This window comes from Urocampus carinirostris, chromosome 7 (genome assembly GCF_059441175.1).
Source record: "Urocampus carinirostris isolate Australia breed hairy pipefish chromosome 7, RoL_Ucar_1.0, whole genome shotgun sequence".
In the NCBI taxonomy this organism is placed as follows: Eukaryota; Metazoa; Chordata; class Actinopteri; order Syngnathiformes; family Syngnathidae; genus Urocampus; species Urocampus carinirostris.
This window is the reverse complement of record NC_142355.1, coordinates 44,915,385-44,932,959: the sequence shown is the minus strand read 5'-3', so window position 1 is coordinate 44,932,959 and position 17,575 is coordinate 44,915,385. Positions and strand designations below refer to the sequence as shown.

The 17,575-nt window shown below is 39.3% G+C and overlaps 1 protein-coding gene across 1 annotated transcript in view; it reads right to left on the bottom strand.

Annotated features, from left to right (window-relative positions):
- Positions 1-6,760: 6,760 nt before the first annotated feature.
- ccnd2a (cyclin D2, a) overlaps positions 6,761-17,575 on the bottom strand; it is a 43,053-nt gene continuing 32,238 nt past the window's right edge. Inside the window, exon 5 of the mRNA XM_088341085.1 lies at positions 6,761-9,650. Coding sequence (XP_088197211.1) covers positions 9,483-9,650 — 168 coding nt within the window. The 3' untranslated portion in view covers positions 6,761-9,482. The remainder of the gene's footprint in view (positions 9,651-17,575) is intronic.

Sequence of the window (17,575 nt, the reverse complement as noted above, 5' to 3'; positions counted from 1 at the left end):
TCCGTTTTGGCACCTTCACAGTAAAACTAATGTCAGCTTATTGTTATTGTTGGTTGGATCCTTTAAAGCAGGGTCAGCAACCTTTTTTTTTTTGTGGAGTGCCACTTTCAATTTTCTTTGCGACACCAAGGTTCATGACTTGCACAACATTTTTTAATATCCAACAGAGCTGTAGTCTTACACCAGTCCAAATATACAACATGGATATACATTTTAATCGTATAACTCAGTGTTTTTCAACCCTTTTTGAACCAAGGGTTACTTTTATTTATAAAAAAAAGTTCCGGGGCACAGCGTCCGTCGAAAATGTTTGAAAATGTAGTTATGTCAAATATTTCACTGTACTACCTCATAAGCAGATAATTAGTAAGTAAAAAGAAGAAAATAATACTTAAAATAAAAAAGAATGATGTGCTTTATTTAAGTTTTTATTATTTACAGTGCAATCTTAAACCGCTTTCTTAAACAAATTAAGTTATTAAATGTACTGTGCTACTTCAAGAGCAGATAATTAGTACATAAAAAGTATATGAAAATCGACTGCCACCTACTGATATGGATGACTATTACAGTTCCTCGTCTGAAGATTGTAAAAATACTGAATAATGGCCTGATTTTCTGGAAAGATAAAATTGGGCAAATTCCAGCGGCCCACTAGACAGGGTCTCACAGCACTCTAGTGTGCCTCGGCACACTGGTTGAAAAACACTGGTATAACTGACCAATTTATCTTCCACTATTCTTGTTCATCAATCAACTCAAAAATGAATGTAAATCACAAGTGGAAAGGCCTGTCGCAATCCATGACTTCGACTTTTTGCCACAATAATTAACCAGAATCAACCATTCTTCATTAACAATGAACTACAATCAAAAAACAGGTGCTATGGACAGCTACCAACAAAACTTTTCTTTAATGATAATTTGTTGCAGAAAATATCAAATCTTCAAATAACAACAGCAAAGCAGAAGGCACGCGCACGCACACACGCACACACACGCACACACACGCCTCTTTAAAATATTCGCCATCAGTAAATGGTTTTCTGTGCTTTGCCATGCAGTGAGCAATGTGTGTGTTCAGCATCTGTGTTTGTTTGCCGTACCTGGACACAGCGCGTTTTAATGTCTCTGCTATGTCAGACTCATCCTAGAATTTATGTTAATGTATCGTCTCGTAATGATGTTTAACACTTGCTGTGCGAGGTACAATGCTCTCGAAGCATAATGCACAAAACAGCATGGTCGTTTTTTGCACAAAGCCTCATTCGTCTGTCCACGCTGGCTGGAAAGAACGAGATGTTTTCTCTCGAGGAGCCGTCATGATTTGTTCATTCATCGCGCGTGTGTGTTTCGTTGGCTGGGTTAAAACACGTTCACAAATGGAGCAGGGTGTCGTGATTACCTAAGTGGAGCCACCTGGGGTAATCATCTGGTGCGCTTGATGATTGGATGGTGTTCCCCACTTAAGCTGTCAGCGTCCAGAGATGGACGTTCGAGTGTACTCCTCGTATCTCTGACTGTGACTCCAACATACAAGGTACCCACGAATTCCCTTGCCTGATTCATGCCTGCTTCTCGTTGCCTGACCTATTTCTGTTGCAAGTTTTACGATGTACTCTCCCGCCCCGGCCACCGACTTACCCGCTACGTTGCACCTTACGCTTTTCATCACGGAGCTGCCGTTCCGCCCGAAGAGGCTTTCGACCAGCAAGAGCCGACGTCCCAAGCCTGTTCCAACGATCCTTGTCAATAAAAACTCTAAAACTGACGCAATTGGATCCGAGTGTCCGTTCTGGTTCATGACACAGGGGAAGAGGGGCGCGACCGTAAAGCCTCTGAATAACATGGCGCACAACTGAAAATGTCTGAATTTCGGATAAAAATGTGCATTTTTAAAATATAATCATTACTATTTTGACGTGCGCTTGCGTGCCACTGGTTAACCCCTCGAGTGCCACCGCTGGCACGCATGTCATAGGTTGCCGACCCCTGCCTTAACCAATAGAGTCGTAGGGGCACCATTTTTGATGGCGTGTCTTTGGCAAGTACAGCCTGGTGGCGCCCATTCTTCTCCAGGCCAACGTATCTTTCCACGCCTGTCTCTATATACATATTATATGAGTAATAATAATAATAATAATAATAATAATAATTTCAAGTCAAGTCATGTTTATTTGTATAGCCCTAATGTAATAATAATCAGGGGCAATATTAGGTTCTGAGTGCTAAGCACCCACAGTGCCTGGCTGGTTACCAAAATCACTATTTAGGATCATTCAACACTGTCCACACACAGAACTTACATCAGGGGTGGGCAAATCCGGCCTGTGGGCCACATGGCAGGCTTTTTCATCCTGCTCAAAGTAAAAATAGTAAAAATCTAATCATATTATATTCATATTATGAATAAAGTACGACTAAAAAAATATTTGGTGACAACTTTGTCCTCATTGTTCCTTTGTGCATCTAACAAAAATATACTAATACAGGATTACGAAAAACAACTAAAAAATTACTACAAAACTCAATATTAAATTTAGTGCTTAAAAACAGGGACTTACTGTATTATTTTGCTTTAATTCTGAAAAGGAAAACAAATCGTTATCAATAATATATAAGTATTACAAACGTAATACTGTGGTAATTCGAAGAAAATACTTCCAAGATAAAATGGCATTCATACAACCAAACAGACTCATCACAATACACCTCAGTACCTCGCCATTCGACATCACAGTCATCCAGGCAAATGAACCAACCTTAGAACACCCTGATGAAGAAACCGAGGACTTTTATACCCAGGTTAAAGTGGAATCAAGACAGATAGCTCACGCATGTGTCCTGAAGCTAATGTGAGAAGCGATCATGACCTGATCATGACGAACTTCTGCGTTCGTCTGCACAAGGTGAAGAAGTCACAGAACCCGCGTATTCGTTTGGCCTTGAGCAACTGAAACACCCACAGGTGGCCAAGAGCTTCCAGGCCTTTATCGGCAGGAAGTTTGCTCCTTTGCTTGTCAAAACCCTGACCACCAATTTCTGAAAAATGATGATTGAAGCAGCAAAGGAAATTGTAGGAAATCACTGGAATAAGATAATGCCGTGGGTTACAGAAGAGATTCTCCAACAGTGCGACACGACGCATGAACTAAAAAAGAAAAGAAACCGCCCTGGAGGAACAGCCAAATATAAAGCAGACAACAAGAAAAAGCATGGAAGAAGCAAGGGGAAATTGATCGATGTCCATTGCTGGGAGTTAGAAGAGTGCCAGCAGGATTCAGGATGAGGCATGGAATAAGTTAACCGAAGAAAAAGAGATTATCAATAGATGAACAGAATACTGCTCCAGACTCTACAACATCTGACACAGGAAGACCTTAGGGTCCTTAAGAATTCTGGCCCAGGGGAAAGTGATGACTTCCCTATCCTCAAACAAGATGTTGAGGGCTGCCTTAACTCACTGAAGAGCGGAAAGTCTCCAGGAATCAACAATTCCATCAGAACTCAATACAAAATACAAAATGGTAGTGTGCAAACTATATAAATTTTGTCAAATATTTGAAGAAAGATATAGCAAACAGAACAGTTGCCGTCTACATGGAAAAAATCACTTTAAGGGCCACTATGCAAAGTACAACATGAGACAGAAACTAGTTTAGATCATTGAACAACTGTGTGCCAATGCCAACAGTCCAGTACTAATGAGTGAGACGAGAGATTGGGAATAGTGCGTCTACAACTATGGTTAACTTTGTTGTTATTGTTGCTATTGTTGTATAATAACTGTTATTGTTAATATTATTACTATTGTTGTTATTATCAATGGTGTATTTAATAGGGAAGATGAAGAGGTAGGGAAAATAAGCATCTGCTTCTTACTACCCCTTTTCAAACATGTTATGTAACATTATTTTGTTGTTGAGTCATTGTTTTTGTTTTAATGTTCGAAATTAAGTTTTCATTCATTCATTCATTCATTGATTCATTCATTTTGGAGCACTTAATGCATCCATCTGGTGAAAAGCTCTATGGAGAGGAATATTTTTTTTTAGCACGCCCTGACACCTGTTAACAGTGCCAAAATTACTGGTAAATGGTTTACTGACCATGTTTTTACTGTGCTCAATTGGCCTGCCAACTCTCCTGACCTGAACCCCATAGAGAATCTGTGGGATGATGTAAAGAGAAGGTTGAGAGACACCAGACCCAATACTGTGGATGAGCTTAAGGCTGCTATCAAAGCATCCTGGGCTTACATAACACCTCAGCAGTTGCCACGCCGCATTCAAGCAGTCATTTCTTCAAAAAGATTCCCGACTAAGTAGTGATTCAGAACCAAACATATTTATCTGAAGCCCGTCTTCAAAAAACAACAACAACACTTTTTTATTGGTCGGATGAAAAATGCAAATTATTTAAAACAAGGATTTTTGTTTTTAGCTTTTTTTTTTTTGCCAAAATAATCACTATTACAACAATGTGAAATGCTCGAACTGCTGTGTGTATTGAACCTAAAATATATGAAAGTCCAATGTGCCTGGTAGCACCCATCCCTCTCCAGGCTAAAAGGGATATTTACTCAATTTTAATTCATTATTTTTTTGCCTTTCCCTCAAAATGGACAGAGGTTTATCAACAGATTTATGTCTTGATCAAGCACTGTTTGCATATGTCTTCTATGCTTTCATTTGACAATCTTCTACCTAGCATTTTTGTGAGGTAAAATATTTTTTTACATATGCACTTGAAAAAAAACGTACAATGTTCGTTCAATTATTGAGCATCCTGTTGTAATAAAAAAAAATTGTCACTGGTTCCAGCTCTAGTTACTACTAAATTGTGTTTATATATCTGTTGTTACCAGGATGTCATTATTAGAGGATAGGTAAAAATAGGCTTAGTCAACCATTAATTGATTTAAATGTATAGAATAAAGGCTAATTTTAAAAAGACCATGCATACTTTTTGTGTGGTGCAACAAGTAATGTAAACTTCAAAGTGACCAAAGCGCACTACCTTTCTTCTCATTTTTTTGCCCAGCCTTTTACAAGTGTCCGGGGGTACCCTAAGCATCAAGATAAGTGGCAATAATGTGAACACTTGTAGTTAAGCCTCTTAAACTATTTCCCGAGTATTTGAAAAAAAATTAAGTTAATGTATTTTTGCTTATTAATCAAATAAATTACTTTGTTAATTAATTCATCTTTTTAAACTCCAGTAAGCACTTAAAAATACACACTGTCCCTTAATAGGAATTTTGGAAAGATTTATAATTAGGGTTCGTTCACATTTTTCAATGTCCAAATTCAAGCACTTTTCGAGCACTTTCAAGGCCAGTTTTTCAATATTTTCCAGAACCTTCAAAGGAAGAAATCTAGCACAGATCAATAGAACGTTTTTTGTTGTTGACTTTAATGACTAAAATAAAGTCGCCAAACGCATACATGAGCTATATTGAGCTGTTCCTATCTTTGTGTCAATGGGCTGCTATAAACTGTCATGAATTCTGTCAGTCTGCTTCAACAATACATGCGTAGCTTGGCTATGTCACACTTGTTTACAAACACTGTTGGTGTTGGGTTATAATTGAGTTCAATACCGAAAATGAAAAAAAGAAATGACCGTATGTACAAAAAGCAAAAAAATAAGCCAAATTCGGACTTATTGTAATAAAATTGATTTCTCTGAAGCAGAGGCAATTCAATTTTACGATCTGAGAGACTACTGATCTTTTGTTTTTGTTTTACTTATTTTTTAAATGTGTGTTTTTCAGAGGATCTGTGTTCAAATTGGTCATAGACGAATTGTAGTTAAATTTTTTTTGCATTTCATCATTTATTCATAGCACTATAGAGAAAATAGTTTTAATTTTTATTTTTAGGGGTTTTGTCTCGTTGTTCGACTCTGAATCTGTTCGCTATGTAAAAAGCTAAAATGGTTTTGTATTTTACAAAGATTTTTGTCAGATCTGTGAATATTTCAAAAACAATTTCGTTTTTTTTTTCAGGGATTCTCTGCAAAACATAGGAAATTACTAATTACTAAATGATTTTGTGCATGATGTTTTATCATTTTAGATAAAGTATAATTAAAACAACAACTCTTGAGTTGCTGTTAGGGAATCGAGCCAAAAGAGCGTTTTTTTCTAAATAGAGCTGTCCTCTTGGGTGTGGGCGGTGACCCTTTTATCGACAACGCCATAATGACAAGCCACCAGAGCAGATGCGTTGGCGTTACTTTTATGCCCCATTGGAAAAAAAAGAAAATAAATTTAATTTATTGTGTAGTTGCAAATTCAAGCATTTGCCTGACCTTGAAAACACAACATTAAAATTCAGGCATTCAAGGATTTCAACCACCTGTACAAACCCTGTATAATGTTTTGAGAAGACATTTGATAATCATGCTTCTTATAAATCAAATTTAATCTAAAATGATAACGACCTAGAACTAGAGAGCTATTTTAAGAACCGGTACGGGGGCTACTTTGGTGTTTTTAGGGAGCTATCTGGTACGGGCACAACCTCTGTGAGATTTGCCCATTGCAAATGATGCCACCAAGCCCTATCATACAGTTGGCTGCTTATTTTCGATACATTCTGGATTAAACTGACTGACCCGGCCGGTATAAAAAGGTCCCACCCACATCAATGGAAAAATTGACTGGTCTCGCCAATATCCCCGGCGCGCACAGTTCAATAAATAAACATTTGTGATAAGAAATCAGATAAAAAGAAAAAGAAGCAGTAGGCTGATGTGGTGTCACACCCTTTAAAGCAGTTTATTGAACAGAGGTGGTGGTGCAACAGACATTTGAGGTACATGGTTTCTAGTGGGGGTGGTGGCCCAGGTGAATGTGCTCCATTCAAGCTTCCAGATATCACAAAATTTATAAACTGATGGATGTCATGGACTACATCATTTACACACGCATATACGCAGGCACATTATCTCAGATCCAAACATGTGATTCCTAAACTAGGAATCCATCTTGGTGGACATTCGGTATGATTGTGTATGAATAAAGCAACACGAGTACTTTGGCCACCTTAGGAACGCTGTAGCAGAATCTGTCACTCAAATCATGTCAGATGTTGCACCAGAATGAGCAAAACAGTAAAAAATCCTCAGTGACGAACCCCCACTATCCTCTCCCCATCCAAGATGTCCATGTGGAAGCCAGACAACTGCATTTCCACTAAATGCTATTTTTTGTCTATTCTATTCCAGGTTACCTAACTGCAGAGGTATTGATGAATTTGTAACTTTTTTTGCTGTCAGTAATACAGAGGTATAGGATATCATACCACTGACGCATAATGTGACTGAAGGAAAAGAGCAAAATAGATTAAAAAAGGGACAAAAGGAGACATGCTATCCAAGCAAAATGTCGTACTGTACAAAGAACATTTCCAGTCGAGAAACTTATTTCATGTTCTTCTTTCACCTTCTACTTTGTTTCTTTCTGAATGTATCTCTTAAGCAGTAAAATAATTATATTATAATACAAATGTTTAGAAAATAGCAGCACACTCAAGTGACACATTACAACTCTGTAATGTTATTTTGTATAAATGAAACAAATTCATAGCCTTTAGCAGCGCAAAAAGACAATATCTCAATAAAAATATTGACTTTTTTTTTCTTGTCTTCACACCTCTTCTGTCCTCTCTTCACTTTGGAATACAGTATCTCTAAATCTTAGAAGAAAAAAACCCTCTTGTGGGTCTGGTCACCCCATAAAATATATCAAACACAAATTGAAAAGTGTGGTTGCAAAATATACACGCATACACAGGCATAAGGACATCAAAGGAGAAGACATTACGTTTGGGTGAGAGCTTACATCCGGCAGAGACAAAGAGAAGGAGGGAAATCATGGAAAAAAGGGATGTTTTGGCAAACCAAGTCCCCAAAACAAAAACAAAGATATCCCACCTACATTCTTTTTCATTCCTAAAAGAAAAAAACAACACACGCTTCTAAATCCAACCAAGAAAGACTCGGTGATGTCCGTGGACCTGATTGAGCCCTCGTGGATTATTCCAAGCAGCGACGCTTAGAGGACTGAGTGACACAAAAAGTTGTCCAACATTTCTGCAGTTTCAAGCCAGCACCGTAGAGAGTGAACAGCCACTAAAACACACATTGCTTGTGGTGGTTGGGAAACTAAAAAAAAAAAAATCATTGGCCTCCATAGAACATGTGCAAATATTAAATGATACGACCACAGAGCGCCGCCCTCTCTGATGTGACTGTGATGCAGATAAATAAAGAAATATTCAAGTACCCAAAAAATTATTGACAGTGTAAAAGAAAGCCACAGTTGAGGAAAAAGAGTGTCTTGGCCTTTGTTTTTCTTCCAATCCCTGGATCGAGTTGGCTTTTGCTAAAATTGGAATGTTCATTTGGATGGGTATGCCCCACCTTCGATGTGACAGAGGGGAAAGGGTGGTGGTGCGGAGGGGGGGGGGAGATTGGGAAACCAGCCCTACAAGGTAAACTAAAGACTAAAAACAAAAAAACAAATCCAACAAACGAAAAAAGAAACACCCACCCATTTGCAAATTACCACCCGTTCATTTCTGACGTTTCTCCTGGGGAGCATGCTCTCAAAAGTGCTTTGCCATTGAATTAATGTATTGACATTATCTTATCCCCTTCCCAAGCAAGACAAAAACGACTATTCATTCGTAATTCCTCATTTCGATATAGGGTTGGTTCTCCAACCTATTTGGGCGTTTTAGTCATCATTCGGTACATCAGCAGCGCTCTCCTTCGCCCCCAAGCTCCTCACGATTACGTTTCAATCATCCTCCCTCGACATCCCGTCTTTGAAAAACTTCAATAACAAACACACCTCACACATCTGCCACAGGAGCTTATTGATCTCGTCTACTCAAATAATATAATGACGACTAATAATAATTACTACGACTAAGACTATTTTACGCCAAGGATCGGGAACTATTTTTAAGTCTACCCCTTTCGTGTCTCAGAGAGAAGTTAAATGTGTCAAAAATTGAGAGGAAGGGGTCTGTTAGGGGTGCGAGTTATTTCAGTTTTTTGATCCCACTTTTGTAACATTCTGCCAACCAGCTGTGGTTACAATATAACTTAATGATCATTCTATACAATCAAAGGCAGGATGAGAATATGATTGGTTTCCCTTCTGTGTATCCAAGGCACCACGGGTCATCATCGTGCCCAAAATCTGTTGATTTTAGATTTAAAAAAGAAAAAAATATATATATATATTTCATGGGCAGGCTTTTTCATTTTCTTTTTGTTTAAGTCTTAAAGAACAGAAACATCTACAAAAAACTAGCAAGCATTGTTCTTTTCTTTTGAAGGGCTTGTGTTTTTAGCATTTTGAATTTTTGTTCTTTTTTTCTGCTTTTCCAAAGTTTTTTCTTCTTTTTTCATGATTGTTTTTCATTTATGTTTTCCGTTGTCGGGAATCCTGCGACATAAGGGCTTCACAAGTTGATGTCGCGGACGTCCGTGGGGGTGGATGACTGGTCCAACTCGTCCAGGCCTTTGCTGCTCGGTCCTCTCTGGCTTTGTTGTTGCTGCTGCTTGCGGCCCTCACGTAAACTGCTCTCCAAAACGCGCTCGATCTGCTCTTGGCACTCTTTCAGGACATCCTGCAGCAACAGGAAAAACACCATAATCCACCAGTGACTGGGCATGTTACTTTAAAAAAGTAATTCGTTATAGTTACTCACTGCTTCTTACAAAACGTAACTGAGCTAGTAACTAAGTTACTCTATAGTAAAACTAACTAGTTATTAGGGAAAGTAACTATTTCTGTTAATTCAAAGAAAGTTGTATGTCAAATGGTTTGAAATTTTATGATTTTAGTCTGTTGAATAGAGAATAAAAGACAAGTACTTGTCGTATAGGACCTTGAGTATGTTTGAATGGGTAAGTGTGTAATACATTGTAAATCGTTTTGGGTGGGGGTCTTCATAACTTGAAAAGTGCAAGAAAAAATGCTGTCCATTTACCATTGCACCTCACTAGCAATATATTTATCCTACCCTCAAAGTGCAACAAAAATAAACAGAAAACAAAATTACAATCAGCAGAAAACAATATAAAGTAAGTTTAATGAATTAAATCTAACTCTCACAACCTGACACAACTGGTCAAGTAGAACTAGCCTACTGTACTTCAAGTAATTAGTTCACAACAAAAATCAATTGTAAAACAATATAAATTGAGTCCGACATAATAGAATTAATCACAAACTCTGGTCGGACAACTATTCAAGTCGACATATACTATTGTACTTGAAATATTTTCACACAACAAACGTAAATAGTTGAACAATATAAAGTGCGTTTAACACTGCAGTGTAAAATAAATAAATCAAATTCTAACAACCTGAGACAGCTGGTTAGGTTGAATGAGAGCCATGTTGGTGAATAAAAATGTCAAAAGGTTGACTGAGGATGTCGAGCTTATCTTTGCTGATTTCTACTAGACAAAGTAACACACCGCCTTTGATCGTCAGTAACAGTAATGGCGTTGCAATGGCAGGAAAAAAACATTAGTTTTAGTTACATTACCCAGTTACTGAAAAGGTAACATTGTAACATAATGGCGTTATTTATAACGGCGTTATTCCCAACACAGTCATTCACAATGCAACTGGCTGACCGATTCTAGTGCAAGTACTCAACTGGTAAGCAGTCACATCATTATCAGCAATAAGCATCACCATCAGTACCAGAGGTAAGGTCTTAAGCCCAAACCCTAACACGACCCGAAATTCGAGTTTTATTTAAACTTGTTATTTTTTGTTTTTTTTGTTCGAGTCATTTGTAATCATTAGTAGGCTTATTTTCGCATGTTTAGCTTTGTTTGGTTATTTATATTTTTAATAGTGGTCTTACAATGTTATTTTTGTTCTCAATTATTTAAATAGTCATGTTGTTTTCGATCTAGCTTTCTTATTTATATATGATGTAATTTCTCTACAGCATGCCTGTTTTTAGTTAGTTAGTGTTATATTTTAAAAAGTTGTTCCTATTATTTGATTTCAATGCTTCTTAACGCAGGTTGTTTTTGTGTATGTTTCGATGCATATTATTAAAATAAAGAATGTTATTCTTTGTCAAGTTTTTGCTTTTGCTCTTTGGTTATTTGCCTAGATTTTTCATTTTCATACTGTACAAATAACAATTTCATATATCTTTTCTCGATTTTTTGAGTTTCATTATTCTATTTAAACCCTAGTGGGCTGCAGTTTTCTATACCTAATTAAGCAAGCGCGCATCAGGATCTCTCTCTCGCTCTCGTTGTCTGGCCTCTTATTCTATGTCCTAGTTCTATTTTATTGTTAAAATGCATTTATCATTTATGAAATATGTGCATTATTTTAATCTTAAAAAAAAATGTCTGCCCTAAATTCAACGGGATGAAGCAATACAAAAAAATTGCAGGCCATGAAATTTTCATTAAAAAAGGTGTTGACACTTTTTGCATTCTGAGTCCCCACAAATAAAATATATATATTTTTTCCAGGTTTAGTCCTGCATAATCAAGGTAATCGTTTCTGCAGGAGTCAGACAAAAATTTTATATTTCGGGTTTGCTTCAGACGCTGTCCTTCCAATGAACGTAATTAGTCGGGTTGTAATACTTGCAGGTCGGGTCAGGTTATTTTTTTAGGCCTGATTTTATTTCTAATCAGTACTTTTGATATTTAACCATTTGGTGCAAAAAAAAGAGTACAGATTCCCCAACTGCAGAGGTTTCTAAAATAATTGTATCAGACTATTTTAAATCAATGAATTTTCTTTAAAATAACATGACATAAAAGTGACACTGTGTATTTGACTACTAGATGTCGTTGTATTGTGTAGTGCAATCCAAAACTAGTGCTGAAAGGCACAAGGAAGATTATAAATCACAGCACACAAGAAGCTAGGGTCTTAGGAGGTTAATGGCAATGTTCAATCATTGTAGTTCCTAATCGTAAAACTGCCATAAGGGCTTGTATTGCTCAATGACAAGTCATTGAATAATACAAGAGATTGGATTGTTTTAAGTATTTTTTTTACATTTTACTATAAAAACAAGTTTGTAATTAAAAATACTTAAGTAGTAACATTTTCTTATCTGACATAAATTCGTATCTTCATAGACAGCAAACCTTGCTTTTTTATCTCCGTAGTTTGTTTTCTCTTTGTGCAGTGTAGCACTCGTTTTCATTTGTACAATACAAAAAACAGGTACTTGCAGTGTTCATTTTACCTCTGAAAAGTGATGGGTCCCGGGGACTCGCATGCTCAAAAATCTATGGGTCCCAACAGAGATCTATTGGTCCCCAAAATGTTATCGTGGTGGAAATTGTAAATCGGCGACAAATATATAATATAAATCGATATATTAATTCAGTTTTAATCATCACAATTATTGGGAACACAAATCAGTTATCACTTCAAGATTTTTCAGTTCACAGCAATATTTTACATTATACAAAATATTGCTGAAATAATTATATTAATCTATATTATCATTCAGTTTTAATCATCACAGCTAATTGGTAATACAAAGCAGTTATATCTTCAGGTTTTTCAGTTCACAAAAATATTGTACATTAAGCAAAATAATATTGCTGAAATATTAAGTCTATATATTTATGCAGGGCAGCACGGCGGAGTTTGTATGTTCTCCCCGTGCTTGCGTGGGTTTCTTCCAGGCACTCGGGTTTCCTCCCACATTCCAAAGACATGCATTTCAGGTGGATTGGCCAGTCCAAATTGTCCCTAGGTGTGAATGAGCGAGCGAGTTGTCTGTCCCTGTGTGCCCTGCGATTGGCTGGCAACCAGTTCAGGGTGTCCCCTGCCCACTGCCCGATGATTGCTGGGATGGGCTCCTTGCTTGGAGTATTATTTTGTTTATTATCTTTCGTCAAATCATTCGCTTCAACACACATGTTTTCCTTGCCTCCGCGTTCTTCCGAAGAATTTCTCCACCGTTTTTTCGTGCCGGAATTATTGCCGTTGTTATAACTTTCTGCATTATGATTCGACTTATGACTGACACTGAAGAAATGACCAATTTTGTGTTGATTTTCACCTAATACTAACTGTCTTGCTCAAAATGAATGAGGTTTCTTATAAAAAAAAGTTCAAAAATTAAGTAGCTTGGACGTTCACTGTAGAAGGAAAAATTACATGCAAATATAATTAAGTAGAATAATACATTTTCTTATTCAAATTATTAATTCATTTTCTGCATTAAATTATTTTTGGTAATATACTGATTAAAGGGGTATCCACAAACCTGTCTTTTTTTCATTTTCTCCTTTTATACTTTTTCTTAACTTTTCTATACAACATAATAATTCGTAATATAATGCATCAAAGCAAATGAGCCGTTTGAGAACCGGCCCTCTTTAATGAGTTGAGCCGAAAAAGCCGGTTCTCAAAAAAGACTTTCACTACACAATTCGAACTCGTTTGACTTGATTGATTTGCCGTTTCGTGATAGTCCGTGAATACTGGAAGGTACCCATAATTGACAAATATGCGTTTTCTGTACAGATTTGCTTGTACGTCGTACACGTCTTAAAATGCATAATAAACGTACTTAGTACGGCAAAAACGTACAGGTTGGAAGGTATGCATACTTAACCTTCATTCAACGACAAGCACCACAACAATGACTTAATCTCGAAGCAACGAGATCTTGTTTGCCGAGATCGGCGTGCAGACGAAAACTCGAACCGCAAGACCAAAACAACATCTACCGGATCAGCCTGACAAAACGTTTGGAGTGCTGTAACTCTTTGATTGAAAAAAATGTAATCGGGTAATAATGACAATTTTGTGTCAAAAGAAAGTTGCGTCCCAGGGACGCACGTTGATTTGACACTATGCGTCCCCAGCAAATATGATGCGTCTAGGACGCAGGGACGCAGGCAAACGAGAACACTGTACTTGTCGTCAGACTTTTGCCTTTGCCAACCACACCCACAGAGTTCCCGCTCCGTATTTGGCTATTACCAAGCACTGAGATGAAGTCGTACCGTTGCTATGTTAATGTGCTGCCAACTCCTGCAAGAGTATAAAGGTGATGCATTTTTAAATTAGAAGCAGCCCTCGTACACGCCCGCCTGTGGGGAAATGTGGGCGACGTGGCCCGGCTCCCCTTTCGCCATCAAAGGCACTTGGGCAATGTGAGAATCCAACTAGGAGAGTAGCGCTCGTTTCCGTTGGCAATGTGTGCGCTTCTTGACTGCGCTGGTTTTAAATGTAGAGTTGATTCCTAGCAGAAGGTGTCAGGAGGACCAGAACAGAGCAGGAGACCCCAGAGCGTTCGTTACAAGTCTTTTATTTGGGGAAGCGTACAGGGTTAGCGGGAGACACGATGACCGTCGAACGTCAGCAGCAATGCCGTGAAGACAACTTCGGAACACGTAGCCAATCGTAGCGTGGGACGGAAGCAGGTCGAGTTTACCGGGACTGGAGAGAAGATCGTAGCGTGGGACGGAAGCAGGTCGGATCGGAGGCAGGCAGGCAGAATCAGGTAAACAAGAAGGCACAGGTAATCGGGAGAGTCATACGGGGTACAGAAGTATCCTCAGACGAAGAGGTCTCCGCGTAGCGTGCTTAAAAAGGGAACACAAACCAATCAGGGAGCGCATTCCAGCGCGTCAAATGATTACCCCAGGTGGCTCCATTTAGGTAAACATGACAGAACCCCCCCCTCAAGGGACGGCTCCAGAAGTCCCCCAGGAATTTTTTTTTTTTTTTAAATCCAAGACACGTCACAGGGAAACACGGGTAATCGGGGAACTATGTAACAGCACAGTACCTCTCAGAATCCCTCCAAATGGAGGGAAGCCCCCTCATCAGCATCCGAAGGGGCGGCAGAGGGTGGGTCCGGAGGGCAAACAGGAAGAATCAGGACCGGCGATTCAGACAGGACAGGCAGAATCAGGACCGGAGATACAGACAGAACAGGCAGAATCAGGACCGGCAAAAACAGGAGTCGACTCAGAACAGGCAAAGAGAAGAGTCGACTCAGAACCGGCAAAAACAGGACAGGCAGAATCAGAACAGGCAGAATCAGAACCGGCAAACAGGACAGAATCAGAACAGGCAGAATCAGGGCCGGCAGCGGAGTCGGACTGGCAGGCAGCGGAGCCGGACAGGCAGGCCGGAGAGTCGAAGTCGGACTGGCAGGCAGGAGAGTCGGACTGGCAGCCAGGGGAGTCGGACAGGCAGGCAAGGGAGTCGGACAGGCAGGCAAGGGAGTCGAACAGGCAGGCATGGGAGTCATTGCGCAGTCATAAGGCCGATGGTGCCCGGTCAGTGTTGGGCACCAATGAACTGGCTTGATGGGTCATTACTTTGGAGAGATAGGACCAGTCCCGACCCAACAGATCCCACTCGAACCGTAACTGACTCGCTTGCTTAGCCAAATTCGCCACGTCGGAAATGACTTGCCGAACTGCACATTCTAAAGGGGGAATGGGCTGCTGGTTCTGGCTTTCATAGTCGTCAGGGGGCAGATGTACGAACGCGGGGTCCATTCTGGTCTGAGGATTCTGTCAGGAGGACCAGAACAGAGCAGGAGACCCCAGAGCGTTCGTTACAAGTCTTTTATTTGGGGAAGCGTACAGGGTTGGCGGGAGACGCGATGACCGTCGAACGTCAGCAGCAACGCCGTAAAGACAACTTCGGAACACGTAGCCAATCGTAGCGTGGGACGGAAGCAGGTCGAGTTTACCGGGACTGGAGAGAAGATCGTACCGTGGGACGGAAGCAGGTCGGATCTGAGGCAGGCAGGCAGAATCAGGTAAACAAGAAGGCACAGGTAATCGGGCGAGTCATACGGGGTACAGAAGTATCCTCAGACGAAGAGGTCTCCGCGTAGCGTGCTTAAAAAGGGAACACAAACCAATCAGGGAGCGCATTCCAGCGCGTCAAATGATTACCCCAGGTGGCTCCATTTAGGTAATCATGACAGAAGGACTCCACAGATGTTGCATTGATGCTGCATAGGGCAGTGATTCTCAATTATTTTATGTCACCGGCAGGGTGTCCCCTGCCCACTGCCCGATGATTGCTGGGATGGGCTCCAGCACCCCCGCGACGCCACTGAGGATAAGCGGTGCAGCTAATGAGATGAGATGAGATGAGATGACAATGACCCAAGGATAGTCTTTCAGAACCATTCTGCGAGCTACTCAGGTAGTGGGCACCATGTTGGAGATCCTTGGACTTAACAGTGACCCCATTTATTATAATTTGACGGTAGAGTACTAATTTGTAAAAAAACAAAATTTTAAAGTGTTTGTACAGTACTTGTGGTGGTTGCGCCAAGGTTGTCGAAAGTATTCAGAGAGCGGGCCAGATTTGCTAAGCTGAAAATATGTGAGGGCTGAATATTCAGTCTGGCATTCTTTGAACAGTCAGTCTGGCATTCTTTGAACAGTCTTCAATAAATCCACGCTCCGTGAAAGTTTTGCAGTGCTTGCCAATCAGAGTTGCAAACTCGTAGCTTGCCTTTGTAACAATACTACTACTGCTGCTAGTGAGCTAGTTCTTGGTTTACAGTGATAAAAACATGTTTATTTAATTTTAGTTAATTATTTATTGGCCTTTCTCTAAGAAAATGGAATGGAGTTTTTTCAATAGATGTATGTCTTGACTGAGCAATGTGCCTAATTGGTTTTAGATATAGATTTTTATCTATTTTTATTACAAATCTACGGTATGTTCAAGACAATAAGTATTTTTGTATCCATTGTCTGTGTTCATTATCATTTGCGACATATTACATTGACTTCATGGAAAATTTATGAAAAAAATAATTATTATCCAATTATTTGACTAATGCTTTCAGATGTTGATGACTAGCCGACTATAGGCATAGTGGCTAGTTGCAGCGCTTATTTCTACTACGTTGCGTCTATGTATCGGTTCTTACTAGGTTGTCATCATTAAAGGTATGGTTAAAGTAGGCTTTGTCAAACCCTAATTATTTTAAATATTTGGATTAATGGCTAATTTTAAAGGGACAGTGTGTATCTTTTGTCCACCAGATGTTGCTTTATTGTTTGGTGCAAATAAATGAGGGAAAATAAGAAATCTTGAGAAGGGGCCACCACACAAGTGGTATTTATTCCCCCACTTGTGCAGCCCTAGTTTGTTGTGACAAAATATATGACAAACTACTTGAAAAATAAGTACCTAAATTATTAAATGGCAAAAGGTATTCCTAAATAAATAAATTGCATTAAAGTGATATATTTAGGTATGATTTTTTATGTTTTCATTTATTTATATGGCATACGTTTGTAAGTATTTATTTTATACATTTATTTCTACATATGGCAGCATCGGTCCTCCGTAGCGGTGGTCGGATATCGTTAGAGGTAATGATACACACCAAAAAAATTAGCAAAATGTTGACGCTCAGATGGCTCCTAAGCTGTTTATACTCGAGTCCCACATCTATGTTGAGTTAGGAGAGGTGCCCTCGGCTTGGCCTCCGGCCTGCACTGCAAAGCACAGCACGGCTTGTCTGGATCCAGGAATGCGGGCGGG